This window comes from Cupressus sempervirens, chromosome 5, assembly GCF_028749045.1.
Source record: "Cupressus sempervirens isolate cs-2001-9-10 chromosome 5, ASM2874904v1, whole genome shotgun sequence".
NCBI lineage: Eukaryota > Viridiplantae > Streptophyta > Pinopsida > Cupressales > Cupressaceae > Cupressus > Cupressus sempervirens.
Window position 1 is genome coordinate 141,579,014 of NC_143122.1, and position 22,394 is coordinate 141,601,407.

The 22,394-nt window shown below is 37.8% G+C and overlaps 1 protein-coding gene across 2 annotated transcripts in view; it reads left to right on the forward strand.

Annotated features, from left to right (window-relative positions):
• The window catches only part of LOC149554893 (protein ORANGE, chloroplastic-like), a 168,977-nt gene that overhangs the window by 54,877 nt on the left and 91,706 nt on the right, over nucleotides 1–22,394 (forward strand). For both annotated transcript variants that reach the window (XM_089828910.1, XM_089828911.1), the window contains exons 5-6: nucleotides 387–463; nucleotides 741–868. In XM_089828910.1, coding sequence (XP_089685036.1) covers nucleotides 387–463; nucleotides 741–868 — 205 coding nt within the window. The remainder of the gene's footprint in view (nucleotides 1–386; nucleotides 464–740; nucleotides 869–22,394) is intronic.

Sequence of the window (22,394 nt, forward strand, 5' to 3'; positions counted from 1 at the left end):
GTAAAAATACTCCATCCAAGTGGTTAAGCTCTTCCATAAGTACGTAAGCTGGATTGGAAGGAGATCTTTGGTGTTTGTTCCTATGCCATTTTTTCTTGTTAGTCTTATTAGAGAAACATTAGATATGTTATTTTCTGTTCTCTAGTTCTTGTGACACAGACTTGATTGCATTGCTTAACATAAATTGTTACCCTATTGCTATTCTCATGTTATATTCCTAACAGTCCTGTTTCTGTAGCATTTCTGAGATGACATGAAAATATAATATTGTAAGGAACTGTTAAATATGGCGTGCATGTGCTTGCTTTAATTTTTTCACAAATCATTATTGGTGCACTCTCATATGAAAATATACTTACTTTTAATGTTATCTGCTTCCTTCTCAGCTAGAACTTAAATTAGGGTTGGGTGGAACATCATATGAAGATTTTATTCGCAACATGCATTTGCCAATGCAGCTGAGGTATATTTGAGAAACTTTCATACTGAAAATCTCTTTTTAATTTCAAATTCTGCCTTTTGCAGAACTGGAAATTGCAACCAGCAAATTTGCGACTTTATTTTTTATTTTTGTCTTTTAGCAGAATTTTAGGAGTTACATTCCTTTATTTCTGTACCATAACTTAATGTATGCACTACGTATGGCTTTTGAGCTGTATGGAAAAAACTTATAAAATAGATGATATATGATCTTGTATTCCTGAATACCTGTTTTCTGAAATTCAAAATTTGTGAATCAGTCAGGTTGATCCAATAGTAGCATCCTTTTCCGGGGGAGCAGTAGGTGTTATATCAGCTCTTATGGTGGTTGAAGTCAATAATGTTGAGCAACAAATGCATAAGAGATGCAGATACTGCCATGGAACTGGTACGTATAAGTATACCATCTTTTGGTAAAGCTTCTTTATCATTTATATTAAAAAGCTGGGTTAAATTTTTCTACCTTGTTTCTAGCAAAGAACCATGCCCCTTATATCCATTTATGTGGTTGTATATTTACTGTCAACAGAGATCACTAGTTTAGGGCAGATCCTGAGACTCTAAGTATGGACAATCTTCCTTAGTCTAGCGGTAGCCATTTCTGAAAGCATCATAGTAGGATCTGAACTTAAAAGAGTTTACTGCAGTGAGGCACCAGTTTTGAATATGTAACATACATGTTCAAATAATTTGGTTTAAGTAAGTGTGTAAAAACTTGGTTTTTCTGTATATTACAAGTTTATTGTAATTGAATTTGCACTACACCATTGCATAATGGAGTATAATTTGCTTGCTTACTGCGGCAGAAGACTCAATCTCTTATGCCTTAATGGAGCTCACTAACCCTGTAGAGGGTGATAAGTTACAGTGAAATAATATTTACTAAGATTTCCTTAAGATGTAAAAATCAATATAATATATTTATGCGTACTATAAAGAAAATAAAACATAATAAGTTTCTGATGTAGGAAAGGTATAGATTATAGAATGTATGATAATTTATCTCTCTTTTTTTTTATAGGATTTAAAGGGAGTGAGTTAGGATAGGGTAAGAGCTGGGTTAGACATGGATTAGGTTGAGTTTTTATGATATTTTTACATGTATATGTTTTTGTTTTCTTATTGACTTAGTTCTGTAGATCCTCTGTGGAAACACCCTGGAAATGTCAGTCTTTTTCTTAAACAGCATAAACATTTCCATGAGAATCCTTCATTTTTTGGAGAATCTAAAATGGATCTCGTTACTTGGACTAGGATCAGTGTTGTGAGGTTTTCACATCATCGCCCCAAATTTTTTTGGGATCCCTTTTTTCAGTTGCCTTAGCAAATTTGGAATTGTCCAGAGGTTTTCAATTTGAAAATTTTATACCTTGGATGCCTTCGGGCCAGGAGGGATTTGGTTCATTTTTTAGCCAGTGTGAAACTTGATTTTTCGGAGCATGTAATTTTGTCCTCAGGCCAAGCAGAATTCAAAAACAACATTTTTTCGATGGTTAAAACGATATCTGGCAGGATAAAATTGCAAATTTTTGGACTTCAACAGATTTTGAAAATTTGATATAATTGTATAAGCTTGAGCATTTTCAAAATGAATTTGTTAGATTTAGTTGTTTTGGAAAATCTTGAATTTTTTTTGGTGAAAATTTTTTTTGATAGTGAAATAGGATTTAGAGTTTGAATCTTGATTGCTAGGAAAAGGATTTATTTTTGTTAACAATTATAAAAAGAAAATTGCATTGCAAAATTGAAAGTGGACTAAATTGCAAATTTCAAATTTTGCCTAGAGGATTTTAGAAATGTTAAAGGAAATTGGTAATTTGGAATTGAAAATCGATTTTGGCTTGCTAGATTTGATTTCAATGATTCAATTGCCAAAGCATTATTAAATAAAAATTTTGACATCTCATAGGCTTACCTTTTTTCAATTTTGCAATTTCTGATCAAAACTGGCAATTAAATGGGCCAATTTCACTATGGGCTAAGTAAATTTAATGTTGCATTTAAATTTGGGCCATTAATTAAGGGACTAATTTAATTTTGTTTTCCCTCCAGGCAAGTCGGCCCACTTGGAGAGGCAAAAAGTTTGGTATAAGAGGGGTTTGCCCTCCTCATATTTCCCCATTCCTTTTTCCTCCTCCTCCTTGGATGTGCAATTTTCTTCTAAAGGGAAGCGAATTTCAGACTTGAGCAATTTGGGGCAGATTTTCCATTTCTTGGCGGCATTTTTCTCCTTGTTTGGGCGAATTTCTGCCCTATGGCGATTTTTTGGAGCAGATTTGATTTTTTCCAGCTTGGGCGATTTTTTTTGAAGTCTGATTTCTCCATCTTGGTCAGCAATTTCTCCTTCCAGAATTGGGGATTTTATTGGTGAAGAGGCAATGTGATTTAAGGTCTGATTTTTGGCAAGTGCAGGCGATTTCAAGGAAGTCAAAATTCTGATTTTTGCTAGGACATCATTATTTGCAAGGAGGATTTGAATTTCTAAGATCTGATTAGAACTTGAAGAGGGCCTGGTTATTGGTAAAGGCAGATTTAAGGTAAAATTCTATTCATTTTTAGAGGTGAAGATTGGTTTCAAAGGCGGATTCTATTCCTTGTTCTTTCTTGTTTCATTTTCCTTATTTTCTTCTTGCATTCATCATCCACCACTTCATCATTCCATTGATAGGCCGAAGTTGGGAGATATAAGTGTAGATTTCATAATAGAACACTTGGAGAGGCAGAAATAAGCTAGACCACCCTAGGTTTGAAGTTAAGAGATATAAGTGTAGTCCATCCTAAGTTAATGAAGAGGCAGAAATAAGTGGTAGTCCCACCCCTAGGAAAGAAAGTTGGAGATTGATAGTGTAGAGATAGGACTTGGAGAGGCAGAAATAAGCTAGATTCCATCGATAGAAAGAAGGTTGGAGATTGATAAGTGTAGTCCATATCATTTAGAACGAAGGGGCAAAAAAAAGTGTTAAGGATAGTAGATGTTAGTGTAAGCAAGAACCCAAAGGGAACGAATACCAAAAAAGACAAAGAAGACATGATGCCTAAAACCACATTCTTCTTGAAAGTGAGGCAAATAAGTGACACCAATATCGGCACGGTGAACATGGTACAGTTGAAGGATAGATTGAAGAAAGGACAATCCCCCATGGAAAAAATTTACAAGAGTGGAATTGTACAAGGGGCGGCTTTCCTTCCTACCTTGCCTTGTCTGGAATTGGTAATGGAGTGTGCATCCCGGTTTGATATTGTTACCAAGTCCATCATTTTTGATAAGGGAAGAGAGTGTTGGCTAACATCAGCTGACAAGTTGTTGAAGAAGTATTCAATATTCCCTAGTATAAAGGCATTATAGTGGTAATGATGGATTAGGCGGCCAAGTTATTTCAGGATAATTAGGAGGCTTACTTCATTCATCTAAAACAAAATTGGTTAGATAAAGGCAAGAAGGGAGTTACTAGGTCATCAAAGCTGACCAAGTCAGAGTTCAAATCAGAGTATGGCGATCTTATTGTGCTTCTCAGCCGAATCGTGGGCGTAGCTCAAGGTATGTAATTTGAGAACTGGATATATTACTTTATTGATGAAATTGAAAATGGAAAGAGAAAATTTGATTAGGCTAGAATTATAAGTGAAAATCTAGAGTTGCAATTTAGGATAGTGCAAAATCAAAAACAATTCTATATGGGGTCCTATCTTTTCTATCTGATTGCGAGACTGTATGAAAATCCTGGACTTAAGGCCTTAGGAGTGATTGGCAATGGGTCGGGGCAATGTTTGGTGCATGAGTGCTATCCACAGCTTCATTTGCCCAACACCAAAGATTATAAGATGTTTTATGATGCCTTTGCCATGAAGACGGTAAGGATATTACAAAGGACACTTGCTAGGAGGCTCTCAACGAAAGCGGAAGTAAAAATTAAGAAGTATGGGAGTTGGTTCATCCAATTTTCGCAATTTACATATATTAGAGTAGCAAGAAGTACAGTTTGTCCCAGGAGACTTCCAAGGTACCCACCCGACAAGATAGTTTTGATGGAGTTGGCTAGGCAATTTGAGCATTATGACAAGATGATGAAACTCAAAGGTGAGACAGGGATTACCTTCTGATTTGGAATAGGCAATGATACTTGCCCCAGTCCTATCGCCTTTGCAACTGCAGAGAAAAAGTTGGAATGGTATCATCTAAGATGGTATAGAGCAAGACAAGGATTCGATCCTAATGGTCTTATCAAGGCATTTCACGAGAACAAATTTGAACATATTACTACTATAGAAGATTTTCGGGCCAATGCACAAGATGACTTTCATGTGAGAAAGCTAGCTTTCTCAAGATTGTTAGTGGGCATGATGAGGGCAATCGGATGGAGACGCCTTGATATTCTCGCTCAAATGGAAGATGATGAAAATGCACTAAGGGAAGATAATGATATAGTGGATGGAACAGAGTTGTGTCCAGTGGATTGGGATGATCATTAGGATCCTTCCTTAGAGGCAGTTACAAGGACAGTTGATCTACACACTGAGTCATGGTGCAATGGGAAGTTAAGACGATTACAAAGTCGAAAGGTACGCCTTACTTATGAGAAGATGAAATCGGAGGAAGAAGGTCCAGTGGAGTTAGTTAGATAGAAAGGTGAAGGCAGTAGCCAACAACAAAGAGTAGCTAAGAGTAAGAAGAGAAATTTGGAGGTTGAGAAAAGTAAAGAATATCAGGAACCTCCAGCAAAGACACGGAATGCAACACCATCAAGGGAGAGCATAATTGAGGCTAGAACCCAAGGGGATAATACAAGTGGACAAGGGGTTGCGGTAGAGGTGAGCTTCGATTCGGAATCAAGCAGTTATAGTGACAGTACCGAGTACTCTCCCCTCTTGGAGAACCAACATAGAGATGACGTGATAGTCACTAGTGAAGAAGAGGATAGACCAATTGATATTGAGGAAATAAGCTAGGCGCTCGAGGCCGATGGTGATGCTTTGCTAGTTGAACCAAATCCAGATTTGGGGAGATGCACTGCATCACTATGGTTAAGGCAAATGCTTATGCCAAGAGGTGAGCTGGTGACTGTTTGAACAATTGAAGATATTCAAGGGTTAGTGGAAAAGGATGATAGCGAGAAACATAAGCAAATTGCAAAAATGATGGCAAAGGTAATCCAGAGCGATGATGAGGGTCACCGAAAAGTTTAGATTGCTATACCAAAGGTTGGCAAGGCAGTGGATGAGATTGTAGCTCAGGAGTATGAGATAGTAGAGCATAACTTATGAAGAATCACAGATGATATGGAATGTGAGGAGATCCAGGAAGACATGGTTTCAATTAGAGAAAGGTTGAGGAAGGCAAACGGAAGGATTGTAAAGTTGGAGGCCAAAAACAAGTATTGGAGGGATTGCCAACTTATCCAACAGTTGCATCAGGCAGCCCTTCCACAAGACAACGGGAGCAACATAGAAGAGATATCGGCCCAACTGCACGAAGTCAAGGGTTGGATCCATGATAATAATTCAAGATGGGCAAAATTTCTTGCCCTCCTTTATCTCGGCATTCAGGTCATTGGTGGCTATTAGAGAGAAATTCAAAAAGTTTGAAGGGGAGTGGAAGGATTTCCTTCCAGTCAAGGACTTAGCCATTCCCAAGCTACAGGCATTTATTGAGCTACTAGAGAGATATTTGGAGAGAGCCAAGTTGGTAGATGAAGGAGGAACGAATACATAGAAGAGATATCGGCCCAACTGCACGAAGTCAAGGATTGGACCCATGATATAATTCAAGATGGACGAAATTTGTTGCCCTCCTTTATCTCGACATTCAGGTCATTGGTGGCTATTAGAGACAAATTTAGAACGTTTGAAGGGGAGTGGAAGGATTTCCTTCTAGTCAAGGACTTAGCCATTCCTAGGCTATAGGCATTTATCGAGCTACTAGGGAGATATTTGGAGAGAGCCAAGTTGGTAGATGAAGGAGGAACAAGTATGGTGGTCTTGGTTTGTTGCCTTGACCATCAGATTGAGGATACTTGAAGAGATACGAAATGGGATTGCACAACATAGCTTAGGCGTTGACACTTCCATTTCAACCATGATGAGCAATCTTAGGGCTGAACTTGATTTTGAAGATATGAAAGAGGAGGACGTCAATGAGATAGAATTTGGATCAAGATTGGATGAGTTGGGGAAGGTTGTCATCAAGAAGAAATATTTGGGAACCCTTGCCTCACTCAATGCCTTTATCGAATATGCGAAGAATATGAGAAGGATCATGAAAAGACACTACAAGCAGTGAGCAACATGATGAATTAAGCTGAGCTCAAGATGAAGCACACGCTTTGCACTCTCATGAAGGAAGTCAACGACAGGCTAGCCAAGTTCATTCTTTTGGCTAAAAAGATGAAAAAAAAGGGTAGAATTATATTAGAAGATCATTTGATGTAAGCCCAAGTGGCAATTTCTCCTTTCTTTTGGGTAGGATAGGTGTCTGATTCTGATTGGCTACCATTTTGGTGCCTTCTCACTGGTTGCCACTTTCTTTTTTTTTCATTGGTCCATTGATGAGGTGGTGTCTTCTCATTGGTCGATGGGGTGGCAACCCTAATTGGGTTTCTGGGATTTGATCTAGATCGTTGATTTTGCCTCTTAATCTCTACCGTTGGTTATAATTTTGGCCCCTATATAAGGCCATTTGCTCTCATTTGTCAAAGGTTGAAGAAAATTGTTGCTTAAGATAATACCAAAATTGCTTCTTTATCATTGTTGTGTCTTGCATAGTGATTAAGAACACTTGGTGTTATTGCATGGTTTCTACTACCAATGATTGAAGAAAATTGTCGCTTAAGATAATACCAAAATTGCCTCTCTTTATCATTGTTGTGACTTGCATGGTGATTAAGAACATTTGGTGTTATTGCATGGTTTGTACTTCCAATAATTAGAGTTAAATTTCATTGAAGTTGTTAAAGTAGATTTTATTTCAAGAAAGTTGTTAAGTAAAAGTAAGAGTAGATAGATAGTTGTATGGTGATATTAGTGGATGTTTGATAGAGATCTATAAACTAGGCCACTACCATTCTAGCGGTTGGTTAGGAAGCCTTGCGTGGTAATCTAGTCTTTTTTTCCTTGAATCATTGCATCTATGGAGGTAGAGCCGCTGCTAAGCTTTTATCAGATTTGATCCCTGTTGATTTGCTAATTTCTTCATTCATAGTAGTAGTAGAGCAGTAAGCAATTAGTGGTAGGAGTAGTTGAAAGTGAAAGTGACCAAGGAGAAAAGAACAAGTCAAGCAAAGCAACGTACCACAAAGTTATCTTCGAATGAATAACGTAAGCCTGCCTATGTGATCAACCAAGAAATCACATTAATATAATTGAGTTAGTATCCACAGGTGTAAGGAACGTTGGAGTTTTGTTTTTCATGTCTTCATGAGTATTTACTTTTCAAGAGAGGGTTGAGTGTTTGATATTCCATATCAAGTATTCAATTCCTATATGTTATGTAGTGGTACAAAACTGACATCAACAGTCAGTACTCAAGTTGTTATCAGGCTGAAACTAGGGTGGGTATTGTCTTTCTTTGGTCTGCACCTCTAATATTTCTTAGGTGCTACTAATGTTTTGTGAGTCCTTACTTGTATATTGTAATCGTATCGATAAATAGAAGTGGTATGGTTTAAAAGTTTTTCCGCTTTTACCCATTTTAAAATGCTGCATTTGTGTTCTACCTTTTTTAATCCTTTCAACTCTGCACTTTTAGCTGTTGACAATCTATGAGCTGGTTTATTAGGTAAGCTTGCTTTAGGAATCAGATCCACGTGATGGCTTATGCTTGTTATTAATGATAGTCTTTCAGGAAATTATCAGAAATAGTGTCACAATATTCTTCCAACAACCAAGAAATTTCAGGTTGCAGTGCCTTATATGCCTTTCTGGTGCTTTTGATCTGCATGCATTTAGGGAGAACAACAAAAAAATGTCATATTTCTTGAAAGTTTTCGAGAATTGTATATCATTGAATAATAACACACTTTCAAGACTCACCTTTTCACCTATTATTTCAAGCATATCAACATGTTTTGCTCCATCTTTCATCAGTTTGTATTGATTCTCTCTACCATTATACTAAGTTGCCAAATTGGGTACGTGGGTGCTGTGAACTTTTTTCCCTTGGGTTCGGGCTCAAGTTTGGGTTTGTTTGTACATGCATTCATACATACATATACATATTGGTATATTCTAAATTTATATTTACATGTTCAAACATCAAAGTTGTAAATATAGAAAGAAGTTAGAAGAGTGATACTCATAAAATCTATAATTGCCAATAAAATTATACTTAATATACCTCATATATCATATTCATAACGTGGAAAAATGATAATATTGAAGTGTCAAAATGTCATCATACAATGAAAATTCAAATTACAAGCCGTATTTAATATCCAATGCCATATTCATCTTCATCAAAGGCATCAAGGTCAATATTTGGTTCAACTTCATTTGAACCACAATCCATCAGATTGCCACTTGCTCTAGAGATGTCTGTGTTACGTGTAGCAGCTGCCTCTTGTTCATCTTACAGACTTGGGCAAGTTGTGCAATTGTGACAATTTAATTAGCACAATTAAGGGCTGGATCCCAACCCCTTGTCACAGTCTCATTGTATTCCTGTTGCATACGTGACAGTAGGTGAAGGTTGGAATATGTACTCTAATTCTGCTCAGCTGGAGACAAACTTGCAACCTGTTGAGTTTGGATACATTGTTTAATATTTAATTGTATAATTCATCAAAGCTTATTAAGTCAACATAAACTATAAAATAAAATGATCTTAACCTACAATTTTTAGCATTGTCCATTATAACTTGGGCAACATTTGTAGGTCCCACCTTCTCAATGGATTCTATGAGGATATTAGCAATGAAACTTGCAATTTTCACGTGCCCCTTACAATACAACACCTTCAAGATCATTCCTTTTTATAAAGTAGAATAATTTCAAGACAATAACATCATGATCAAATGAAAAATGATAAAATAAAATAAAAAGAAACATGGAAGGTTTTAATTGCAAGAGGCTGCAAGAAATGGGGCCTTGAGTATGTACCTGCTAGCATTCATTGGCATTCATCCTGTATTGAGCATGAAGAGTGGTGGTATCATGGTATTTGGAAGGTGCAGATTGACAAATTGGACAAGACAATATATTGAGTTTCATCATCATCATCATGCATCCTTTTCTTGTAGCCTTGTAGCAAACAAACACTGCCACATCTCTATATGGTGCCACCCTCCTTGGCAACACAAAAAATTCTTGGCTATAAAACTTTGATGACAAAGCATATGCTAAGATTTATAAGGGCGTGTTCATCTTGTTCCAACAGTCAACATTAATTCTTTCCTCAACTTTGAAAAATGCATTCATTGGGTCATGTTATTTGGCCTCTATTATTGTTCTTATGTCTCCACCATGGTGTCCACGCCATCATAAATTTCATCCAAAACATGGGCAATCAATATCAACATACCTAATCATGCTCATGATGGGCTTGATGAAACTCAAAACATATTTTGCACGATTCGACCACTCATCATTAAGGATCAATGCTTTTACTTTCTAGGCTCTTTTTGTGTTTGACTGCCTCCATACACTCCACAAGGTATTGTTGACCATAGCACTCAAGGCCTCTCACACCTTCACAAATTGTCTTAAGATGATTGTGTTAGATGCAAATTGTATTTTGGCAATCTAACTTGGCATAAACATACACGCCATATATCAACTATAAGTATTTGAAAATTTAAAAAAAAAATTATCTTCAACAACCACAACCTTGAGAAGGTCCTAAATATGGCTTGTGACATGTGATGATTAGTCACAACATTTGATTCTCCTTGGTCTTTGTGTAATCTTGCTTGACCCAATCAATTCGTGTGCCAATACATGGTTAAATTGACTGAGTGGATTGCACACGGTGTACAAAAAATGTGATTATATGCGGCCTCCACTATAGTCTTAGTTACCCTACAATTTTTAGCATTGTCCATTATGACTTGGACAATATTTGTATGCCCCACCATCTCAATGGATTCTATGAGGATATTGACAATGAAACTTTCATCTGTCACTTGCCCCCCATAATCTATTGCCTTCAAGAGCATCGTCCTTATAGGGGACACTGCCATAACATTTATCAATGGCCTATTTTTGCAGTCTTTCCATTTATAAAAAATGATGGACACATCTGTTTCTGACCATGCATATTTGACCACTCTCAATTGTGTCTCTACTGAATCTTTATCCTTTGCCAATAAGGTGGTTCACACCTTTTCATGCTTGGGGCTAACATAATTAGGTGTATTGCAAAGTTTACTCACCATTTCCCACCAATAAGGTGGTCTAACAAGGTTAAATGCAATGAGCAATGCTGTGATTTGCAACCTGTCTAATTTCATTTTTGAAAGCCCTCTCTAATGGGCCTTTTTTTGTGTAACAATTTTTGGTTCAGAAGGTGCTGGCATTGCCATGGAAGGATGCAGGCCAGCTGATTTTCCCAAGCTACTAGAAGACCTCTTCGAGCTTGTGTTGGCAAGGGGATGATCAGTCTTTGATTTTTTGCTTCTCATGTTATTGCAGGATTAGACCTTTTGGTAGCCCTTCATATTTGGCCACTAACAAGATTTCATATCTTTTCCAGGGATGGTACAAAAGTGAGATTTCACTCGAAAGTATGAACTCAAATACTCTATGTTGCAATGGTTGCACTGCCAAAGATAATTCCCACCACTAGGAATTTGCTTAATAATTGTTGTATAATGACAAAGTGGTGAAGCTGTATTAATTTTCAAAAAGTTCTTTTGGGCAACTGGACTAAAACTTCCACTTCCAGCCAGTGTCTAGACTCTAAACAATGAACCTAAATTGGAAAAGAAAAAGCAAGACATTATTGACAAAGAATCAGAATTATAACCCCTTAATATGCATACAATGTATAAAAAAGCATTAAAACTTATTTTGTTAAAAAAAACTTGGAAAAAATTAAGATTCACTCACCTTTGAATGCTGAATCTTCCTCCTGCAATGATTCCTATGCCTTTGGTGTATGTCTCACTCCTTTGTAGTCTTCACCTTTGAAGAAGAATGCAGCAACCTTCAAAGCAAGCTTGAAAAAAAAATGGTGAAAAATGCATGAAAGATGAATGGAATGAGCAGAAACGAGGTAATATGGTTGAAATTAGGATTGCAAGCATTTGTTTTGGGTGTAAAAGTAGTTTTTTGGCAAGTGGGTCCCATGTTTTGGTGACCACTATTGCAGGTTTCCCCGGACATGGTCTGCACACCTGGGCCAAACCCGGACAGCACCTGACCTAGAACCTGCACCTTTATGCAAGAATCCGGTAAATTAGCCATTATGTGTAGCTTTTTTTTTATCAAATTGCCATGGTCTGTGCAGTAAATGAAACCAAACATTTATTTCTCTTCATTTTCTCTGATTTTAGATTTCATAAGATATTATATACTAATTAGTATTCTATGATCTTTTTTGCAATCAAGGTACTCTATAGGGATTAGTATATTCTAATATTTCAAATTCAGTTTATATACACTTTCACAGACAACTATATTGTCATTGCTACCAGATTAGCTTGCAACATTTACCTCTAGGTTTACACATAATTGTAAACAAGTCTTTCTTTTTCTCTCAGTCATTTAGTTTTTCACATGTTTGAGCAATTTTTTTTCTCATCAGCATTGACACACTTTTCTTTGGCATATTTTCCTTTTCACGTGGTGCTTTTTCTTCATTAGCATGTGCCACTCTTATGTTTCCATTAGGTTTTATGCGATAACTTTTTTGTGATTGAGTGCACTCAATGCTCTGTGGCTTTCGGCTCCACGTTGAAACAGTTTATTCCTTAAGTGGAACTTGCACTGTTTCTTTTATATGTTAATCTCTCTTATGTCTTCGATAATCAGTTTGATTAGATCTACCTATATCATGCAAAAAATGCTCAGATCTATCTCTGCAGTGACATCTACTACCACCTTTTGTTTTTTGTTTCATCATTATATGCTTCTCTGCTTTGGACTTGATATCCCCGTGGAGAATCTACCACCTGCTTCTTTCTTGTTTTACTTATTCTAGAATTTGTATCTCAAGTTTTCTTCAATCTTTAGAGCCAATTGGTATGCTGCCTCAACAGTTTGCATATGCAACATACTTAGGTCTTCTTGAATAGATCCTCTCAAGCTGTTGGTGTATCTAGCCACTTTCATTTGATCTTCTCCATAATGGCTGGCTTTTATTGTTAGCCTTTATTCTCTTGTATAATGTCCTAGTTATTTGTGTTAGATTTTGCAACTTTTTCAACAAATCTAGCTGATAATTTGCAAGAATAAACCTAAATTTCGACTTATATACCATCTTATCTCATTTCTCGATACTAGGCTTTCTTTTCATTTTTTTTCCCTAATTGAATTGTTTTCCACCAAACACTACTATAACCATTTAACACATTCTTAACAAATGTTTACACTATCAGGACCAACAGTATCTTTATACTCTAAATGTTCTTTTGTATCAGTTATCCAGTCAATCAATTTACAACGATTCAAACTAGTAGCATAGTTAGATATGTTAAATCTAGTTTTCTTTCCAATATTGGAGATTAATTTCAACATTCTTTCTTCTTCATCTTCTTCAGTATGCTCAATGGTTCCTATCTGTGAGCTTTTTGTCTGTCATTACTGTCATCAGCTCTAAAGGAGGACGACTTCTGCAGTCTTTTTTAACAATATCAATTGGATTTGGACGTTTTTGATCATATTAATTATTTTCTCAATGCATCCTACAATATGGAGGGCAAGTCGACCTCTATTGAGCCTTGTAGGAGGTATTGCAGTAGTTTGTTGAAATAATCTCGAGTTCTAATCTTGAATATATTGCTGTAGTGCAAATCGCTGTATAGTCCATAGTCTGTCCATACAATCGGCTTACAACTAACCAATGGATTTTCTCCCCAACAATGTAGCTTGGAAATTTCACACCTAGAAAAACTTCTATCCAACAACTCAATGCTAGAAGATGCTCTTGCAATCCTATTCCTTTAGAGATTCAGAATGTAAAGTACAAGTACATTTAATTTAAATTGATCTGAAGATCTTCCATATATTCAGAAGCCATGCTTTGATACCATCTGTTGTGCTAGATTCGAGGGTTGAATGAAAGACTATCTAACCAGTTAGAATATATAAATTCACAATAGTTAAACAACAAGTGACAAAACGCATTGCACAACAGAATTAATGGTAAACGTGTGAATAATGAACATATAAAAATCTTCAATGAGCTTGCAACTTGCTAGGCCTTACTGATTTGAATACTAAATTGATCAATGAGATCTTTTAGAATTCAAAACAAAAATCTTTCCTCTAATTTCCTTTCAACATTTGAGTTATTGCTTAGGCCTATCTCTCATTATGTGTTTCTTGAACTTGTGCTCCAGTGTGGATTCTACCCTCACACGATCTTAAAGTCTTCTTACATAAGTGACTGTAAAATGATATGGACCTCATAGAAATAGTTACACTGATTTAGGGAAATTTGACACAGATCAGTAATTCCAATAGTAAATTTAATTAATAGCAGTGGACCTATTTATCTTCAGTGATGCACCTTTAAATAGGAGCCTCCAAATGCAGTGTGCTGTTATGCATGACCCCTAATAGTACTCCTTCATATTACAATAATAGATAATTGTCTAATGTTAGTTAATGATAATCTGTAACATCCAGTTTTCCTGGTCTAAATTAACATCCATCATACTCAAAGAATACAGTTACTACTTCTTTTCATAGGAAGACAGTTATATCATTCATGTTCATGTGAATAAGATTTGCTTTTAGAAATTTGTTATACAAAATTTCTTAACTAAAAACTTGAAATACCATCAAATGAAATTACTATAGAAATTGAAAATCATATACCTCAAAAAACTAAGATTGAAATCAAAACTATGGATGCTTCTGCAACCACACGGGTTAGTCCACAATCTAAAAACCACTATCTCAACATAAAAGATAATTACAATTAAATACCACCAAATTAAAATTAGGGCTGTTTACTGCATAGGTTAATTAAGTAATGCACACAGATGATGAATTGGAACAGCAGCAACAGTATTTCTTTATTCGCATAAGCCAAAAGATTACATAATGCTTGATAAGATAAGGTGATTTACAATATACCCAGACGGGGTATAAATACTTTCTGCTGAACTTTCTCGAAGGGGTCTGTCGGCTACAAAACAATCCTAATCTACTCGTCGGCTACCAAATACAAAATCTCTGACGGCATAACCCAGTCGGCTACAAAATATAAAATCTGCCGACTACATCATCCCCCCCAAAAAGAAAAGTCGTCTCCTAATGACTAACAAAATAGGAGACAACCCATATAAAAAATACTAGAGAGAAGTTGGTGCCCCTGAAGAATGCTGTTGACGATGTAACTCATAGACCTGCTCTATCCGGATGCTCAAATCCTTCTAAATCCATGTCTTAACCTCTACGGCCTTCTTTAGAAGAAGCGCTGCATCCATAGCATGTGTCTTTGCCAACTGTAATTCCTGTTCAATTGCTTCCTTATCTCGCACGGCCGCCTCCCTATCCCCCAACAGTGCTGACCGCTCAGCTGCCCAAGTTGCCTGCTAGCTGGCCAAGTCTGTTGCTAACTTCTCCCTAGCCTCCTTCTCAACTGCCATAGATCTCTCCGCTGCAATCCTGTCTACTACCCTGTCTGCCTTTGTGTGCCTGCGAGCATAATAAACCTCCTTATACAGTCCCATGATCTCATGTGCTAGCTTCTCCAGCGGAGTATTGTGGGGCCCCAACTCTGGCTCGGTGGCCCAATCTGCCAACATCTCCGGTGTCTTAAGTGCTAGCCAACCCCTCTCCTCAAAACATGAACGAAATCACTGTAGACAAATCCCCTTGATGTAAGCTCGAACCCAATGCCACTCCCTTTGCCGAGTCATAGCCTGCAATGCCACATCGTGTCCCTTCTTGAGCGCAACCTTCATAGCCATGAGGTACTCCCTGCACCTGTCCTCATCCGACCCATAATCCTCCTTTGCAACACCCTGCATCGTCCACTCGGCATCACTATTCTCTTTCTCATCCGCGGGTACCATGCCCACATCCGATGCTGCCTCCTCTGCTCTCTGCGCAACCTCGGCCTATGGCACCCCCACCTCTTGAGGCTTTGGTACTATAGCTGATACTCCTAGGTGCCCGGGGGACTGGATGGACGGACCAACCTCAGTAGGGATGAGTCGGAACTGCTGTCTCAAGAAAGCAATGGCTCTATCCATCACCTCCCGCTGCTCTGACTGTGCGGGCTCCATGCTCTCCTCCTGGTGTGCTGGCTGGGTTGACTGGACTGTTTGCACCGGCTCGGCGGCTGTTAACAAGGAAGATGAAACGGTGACGACTGCATCATAGTCAATCACATCCAAGCGAATCTGGGACTCAGGCTTCGACGCTGGCAACTCCACCCGCTGCAAGACTGGCTCCACTGGTGCAACTGGAACATCTGCTATGGCTATGGAGAAGGTAGCACCTGGAGTGGTCGCTGGTGTAACAACAACTGTCGTCGGTGGGACACCCTCTGCTACTACTTGGGGGACATCTGCTATCGCCGGCAGGGTCATCATGACTAGTGCATGACGCTGACCAAAAGGAGGAATGTGTGACGTGGGAGCGGACAAGTTCGCCGAAGTTGACAATTGCGGTGGGGTGAAAAATGTGGGTTAACTGTTGGTTCGCTGCCAACCTCCGCGGAAGTACTCTCTTCCTCGTCTCCTCCCCGCTGCTCTTCGAAGTCTCCTCCCGTTCGTTGTCAGTATCCCCATGAGCTGCCTGCAATCCCCAAAATACCTTCTTCTGTCCCGCTGCTGTCCCACCGGTGTCCAGATGTCTCCAATAAAATATCGGAGGCTCTTCCTGTGCCAACTTCCCTCGAGGTGGCGCCTCAAAATCATCCATGGGTATCTGATTAACGGCTGCTTCCAGAAATAGGCCAATCGCATGATGTGGCATAAAGAATGTGTGGTGCCGGAGTGTCATGAACTCCTCCATCTTGTCAGCCAGAACTGTAGCCCAATCATACACCGTGCCATTCATGATGCCATTCATGAATACTATCTGCGACAATGCTATATCTGAAGCCCGAGTTGCCCCTGTTAGCTTGCTCTTGATAACATCCATAATACACCTCCAATGGCCTTCCCTAATGAGATCCCGCCGAAGTCCTCTGCATTTTGACCCCTTGATAACTGACTCCATCTCATCGGGTGTAAGATTGCGGCCCACTAATCGAATCCAGTGTTCCTTCTGCTCTTGAGAGAGCTTATGATTCTTGATTTCCACCTTCTTACCTCCTGAACTAGGAATGCCAAAAACCCTCATGAAATCCCTAGGCTTAAAAGAAACTGTCATCTGATGCTTTTTATACAAAAATGTGCTTGTTCTGTTGTGCCGATTATATGTTTCTATCATGGTTTGCAAAACTGATTCAAATAATCAGATAGAAAAAATTGGAAGCAGGATAGGCAATGCACCTGTGCCCGTATCAGAATTTGTTTAACAAGGTCGGCGTTCGGAGTTTCCTGCCACCACTTCTGGCATTTGTTGCCATTGAGACCCTCAAACTGGACGGTGAGATGAGTGAGTTCCTTCCTGACTTTCTATTTCTTGCTGCTAGAAGCGGATGGCCCTGCAACTTGGATTCTTGACGCTAAAACCCTCGCATTCTTCTCCATACTTGTTTTCAACTGGTTCTTCCACTTCCATTTCCTTGCTGATTCCATGCAACAACGACTCTTCCTTTGCTTTATAAGATATGGATTGTCCTTCCGTTTCAAGGTTCTGTCCGAAATTCAAAAATATGCAAATAGAATTCAAACTGTATGGAAATGGTGATGCAAAATGCTCTTTACGGCAACCTCGAGACAAGATTCACGCTTTGGGAACAAAGACATCCCCGGAAAAACATGGCCCAAGGCAACTGCAACCATAATGTAATCCGCGGGAGCTAGGAAGTCGTTGAGGAGAGGAAAGAAGGAAATCCTTGGGGGAGGAAATTACAACCACGGGAGGATAAAGTAGCACCAAGGGGAAATGAAGCACTGCCTCGCAGAAGAGCAAGGTCAATACACGGAAGAGGTAAGCTGTGGAAGAGAAAATGAAAGCAGTCCACGGGAAGACAATCCAAGGAATTCAAGTTGAGGCCATGGAGAGACATCACTAGTTGGAAAACAAAATAAACACTGGCTAAGGTAGCCCGCGGAAAAACAAAGCTAAGGTAGCCCGTAGGGGGGAGTTTGTCCGCGTTGATAGTCGTCAGGAGACGACTTTTCTTTTTGGGGGGGATGATGCCGTCGGCAGATTTTGTGTTCTGTAGCCGACTGGGTCATGTCATCGGTAAAATTTTTGTAGTCGACAGGTAGATTAAGATTGTTTTGTAGCCGACGGACCCCTTCGGGAAGGTTCGACGGATAGTATTTATACCTTGTTTGGGATCATTGTAAATCATCGGATCTTATCTTAGGCTCTGGATGTAATCTGTTGGCATATACGAATAAAAGGGTATTGCGGTTGCTGTTCTTATTTCATTGTCTGTGTGCATCAATCAATTAATCTATGCGGTAAACAAGGTCATCACATACCACTGTATCAATTAGGGCATCATTTACCATTGGTTCATTTAGGGCTTTTGATACTGCTTATTACAAATAGGGCTTCTAATACCATTGATTCAATTAGGGTTTCCAATACCACTGATTCAAATAGGGCTTCTGCTACCACGGATTCAAAATAGGGCTTCTCCTACCACAGATTCAAATTAGGGCTCCTGCTACCATGAATTCAATTAGGGCTTTCAATACCGTTGTATCATGTAGGGTTCTAGCTATCAATCAATTTAGGGCTTCAGATTTCTTCCTTCCGATTACTTAATTGTGACAGTAACTCAAGATTAGAAAATATACTTATATTCGTTATTCATATATATGAAAGTAAAATGATGGTAACAATGAAATAATTCAATTTAATCTTACCTCCTCATAAATAGAAATGATAATACTTGTTTTCGATAAACAATTGAATGCATGGCTTATCTCTGTCTGACGCATGAGAGAGGTGAAACATTGTCAGGGGCTTAACCACCCAGCCTCGGACCAAAACTTATCCCCACACAATCTCTAACAAGAAAGACCCTCCGTACTCGGACTAGACAAGGGACATCTTGCCAACCACTGGGCTTCCTGGTAATTAACTCACCATACGACTTGGTAGCAGGAGATCACAATAACAAGAATATGCATGAGCTATTAAATTAATTCATATTAAATGATAAATATTTTTTTTAATAATTGATACTGATTCATATTATTGATGTTTCCTTTCTCACACCTTATCACCCATTTTTTTGGCTACATAGTTGGGTGAGTCCAGGTATTCAAAATTCTTAGAACGACTGGTTCTATCAATTATTCAAGAAGATTACATACATCCAACATTTCACACTTGTGATTACTTAATTATGTTTTTTTTAAGTATTTCAAAATTGAATGTTTAATTAATTTAATCATAATTGATTCCTCTACCACGTTCCTGCAGAATAACTCCACCTCTTCACCCTTTTCATGACAATTTCGCCGGTGAATTCCTTGGTGTTGGTATATTTATTATGGATGCATTGATTTCTGAACAGAGTTATTTATTCACAATTATTATTACATCTCCATTATTGGAATTCAAAAGTAAAAACAAGGATTATTTGAATAGAACAGTTGACTTAAAATCTTCTCATTATCATTCTGATTTTAGACTGTCAGAAATGGAAAATAGGTAGCCTTAGCAAAATACATATATGTAGATATTTGATTGGTGTGGAGACAAAATAAATTATTCAAGTTTAATTGGTTCCACATGGAGGTCACGGCTCACAGCTGGCATAGCAATAGGAAAATATTATGGATCAAATGCGTAGAAGTTATTCAATAGATACTATAGTATGGAAAGGAAAGTTCAAGAAAAACATTCGATGGCATAAGATTTATATTCTATCATTGCATAGAAGAATGACATGGCAATGATCTTACGTGAAGCTTTTGTGACTTCTGGAAGGCACTGTGGTCAGGTACGGAAAACCCCACGGCTTGTTCTGATTCCCGCAGCCAAGAAGGGAACAGGAAATCGATAATAATGAAGTCGGTATATGCAGTAAAGCAAACAGATTTCGTTTTCAATTGCTCAGGAGAAAGGCACCATTAGCAGAGAATAGAGAGTTGATGGAAGTATATGCAATATGATTTAAGATCTTCTCTAAAATGGAAGGAACTCGACTCTTCAACTCCCTTCAGTTACAAGAAAATCCCTTTGAAATCCCAAGATGACCATTTCGGATTCCAAATATTAAATTGACCAAGAAGAGAGAAAAGAATAAAAGAAAAATAAGTTGGAAAGAAAAAATGGAAAATTATAATTTGAAATTTATAATAATTCAATTAATATAATTTGAACATTATTATAATGTACAACAAAACATCACTCTATTAAATTATTAAATGATAATGGTGCCAAATCATATTTATATTATATGCACGTATTTAAATTATTATTAAATAATATGACGAAAGATAAATTAAAATCCTTTAAGATACGTTTTATATTTTAACTCAATTATTTTAATTAAATTAATTATTTAAATAACTCACACGGTTCCATAGATGTATCCTGTTTCAAATTGCTAGGTCCTCTACGTGTCTGCCCAGTGATGGTGATGCTCTATTTAATTCTTTTCTGACAATGCTTCCACCCCTTCGACATGCTTCCTGCAAGGAATTTCTCCATAATTAAATTTACTAATCATAACAATTAACCTTCATCTTAATTCCATGAATTCATGATTAACGATCAACTAACATGCCATCTTCACTTGAAATCATAATGACTAAACATCTTACCATTTTGCCAGATTATAACAAATTAAACTATTGACTTCATGTGAACCTCAACGGCTATATTTCAAGTTAGGTCAAAAATTGGGATGTAACATAATCTATTGTGAATATCTAGTTAGCTTTCGCTTTTTTAGCTTTATCTATTAGAATATAATATTTCTATTCTTTTTGATAGTTTCCTAAGGAAACATCACTTTATTCTTTTGTATAAATTGACCTTTCGGTCACTGTTAATAACAAGCAAGTATTTACCAATTATTTCCGTAATACGGTATCAAAACCTAGACTTCAAATTTTTTTTCGATTTTTTTATAATTTCTTTTGAAATTACCTGCTCCAATTTTTTTTTTGAAATTCTTTCTTAAGTCTTTTATGTGCTTCGTAATACCTAGTCACGGCTAGGGTTTTAGAGACAAAAATTTGTGAATTTGTTTGAAAAAAAAGGCATATTTTCTTGGGTATTTTTTCTGAAAATCGCAATCTGCAAATCAATGATTTCTTGGGCGTTTTGGTCTGTGCTGTCCTTGCAAAAATGCCTTTGTTCTGAAACAAATCGGGCATCTTTTTGCCTGCAAACGTCCTTTTTTTGCCATTTTTTACCTCCATGGCTGCCAACTGTATTTTTTTGCAACCCTAATTTCTGAGCTTGAAAAAATATTTTGATTTCAAATTCTTGGTGGGTTTTTCCAGAGCTCAACTGGGTTGTCCGTTTTTTCTGGGTGCCTCGATTTTTGAGCCAACAGATCTAGAAAACGACAACATATTCCTTCTGGTTTTTTCGAGCTCTTCTTTGGGTCACTCTCCAATTTTTTGTCTTCCATTTTTTTGCCTCGAAGAATGTGCCTTCACAGATTTTCATAGTTTTTCATTGAAAAACATGCCATGGCATCTCTGACAAACATTCTGCTCGAGCATAACTCCAAATTCAATGGTCGAAATTATGGCACCCTGGAAGTAGCGGATCATCACAATTTTTAAATATTGGAACACCGTTCAACTTGTTTTGGGTGTTACGAACTGTCCAACTTCTTCGGGTCCTGATCAAGATACATGGGATCTAAATAATCGAGAGGCAGTGATGCTTCTCAAATTATTCGCGATTGATGATCAACTTTCTTAGATTCCATTCAGCAAGACAACTGCCAAGATCTGGACACATCTCAAAAGTCTTTATGAGACTTCTGACAAAAGCAGAGTCTTCTTTTTGAAAAACACTCTATTTTCTATTGACATGGATGAGCGCAACTTGCTCTAGGCACACCTGAATTGGGTTCAGGAAATCCGTAATCAATTACTTGCCATCAGTCGCAAGATGGAGGAAGAGGATATTGTGGTTATCACTCTTCAAAGTTTACCAAAACCCTATGAGCATTTTATCGACTCTCAACATCACATTTTCTGGTGTTGATTTGAAGTTCATTGATCTCTGCACCTTGTTGCTTCAGCAAGATTGGTGGAAACAATAGTTCGGTAGCAGCTCCAGTTCTACCTCCACAGAGCAAGACTTTACTGTGAAATCCTTTCAAAAGGATACAGGCAAGTTTCAACAGTCATCTCAGCAGAAGTCTTCTACTCCAGCATCAGATGGTTGCCGAAAGAAGAACATTCAATACAACTACTGCCACAAGTTTGGACACATGAAGGTTGAATGTCGGAAATGCTTAGCTGCACAGTCTAAGAAATTAGGTTCGCATCTCAAAGCGAACAGTGCAGAGCACACTGAGTAGGCAGAATCTGCCTTTTACACCTTAATGGCTAAAAGACCTGCAAATCATGTAAAGTCATCTGCCTGGTACATTGATTCCGGTGCCTCTCGTTATTTCACTCACTGCAGAGACTGGTTTACTAACTACCAGCCTTATTCAGACTCTGTTATATTTGGTGGTGGAGAAGAGTACACAGTTC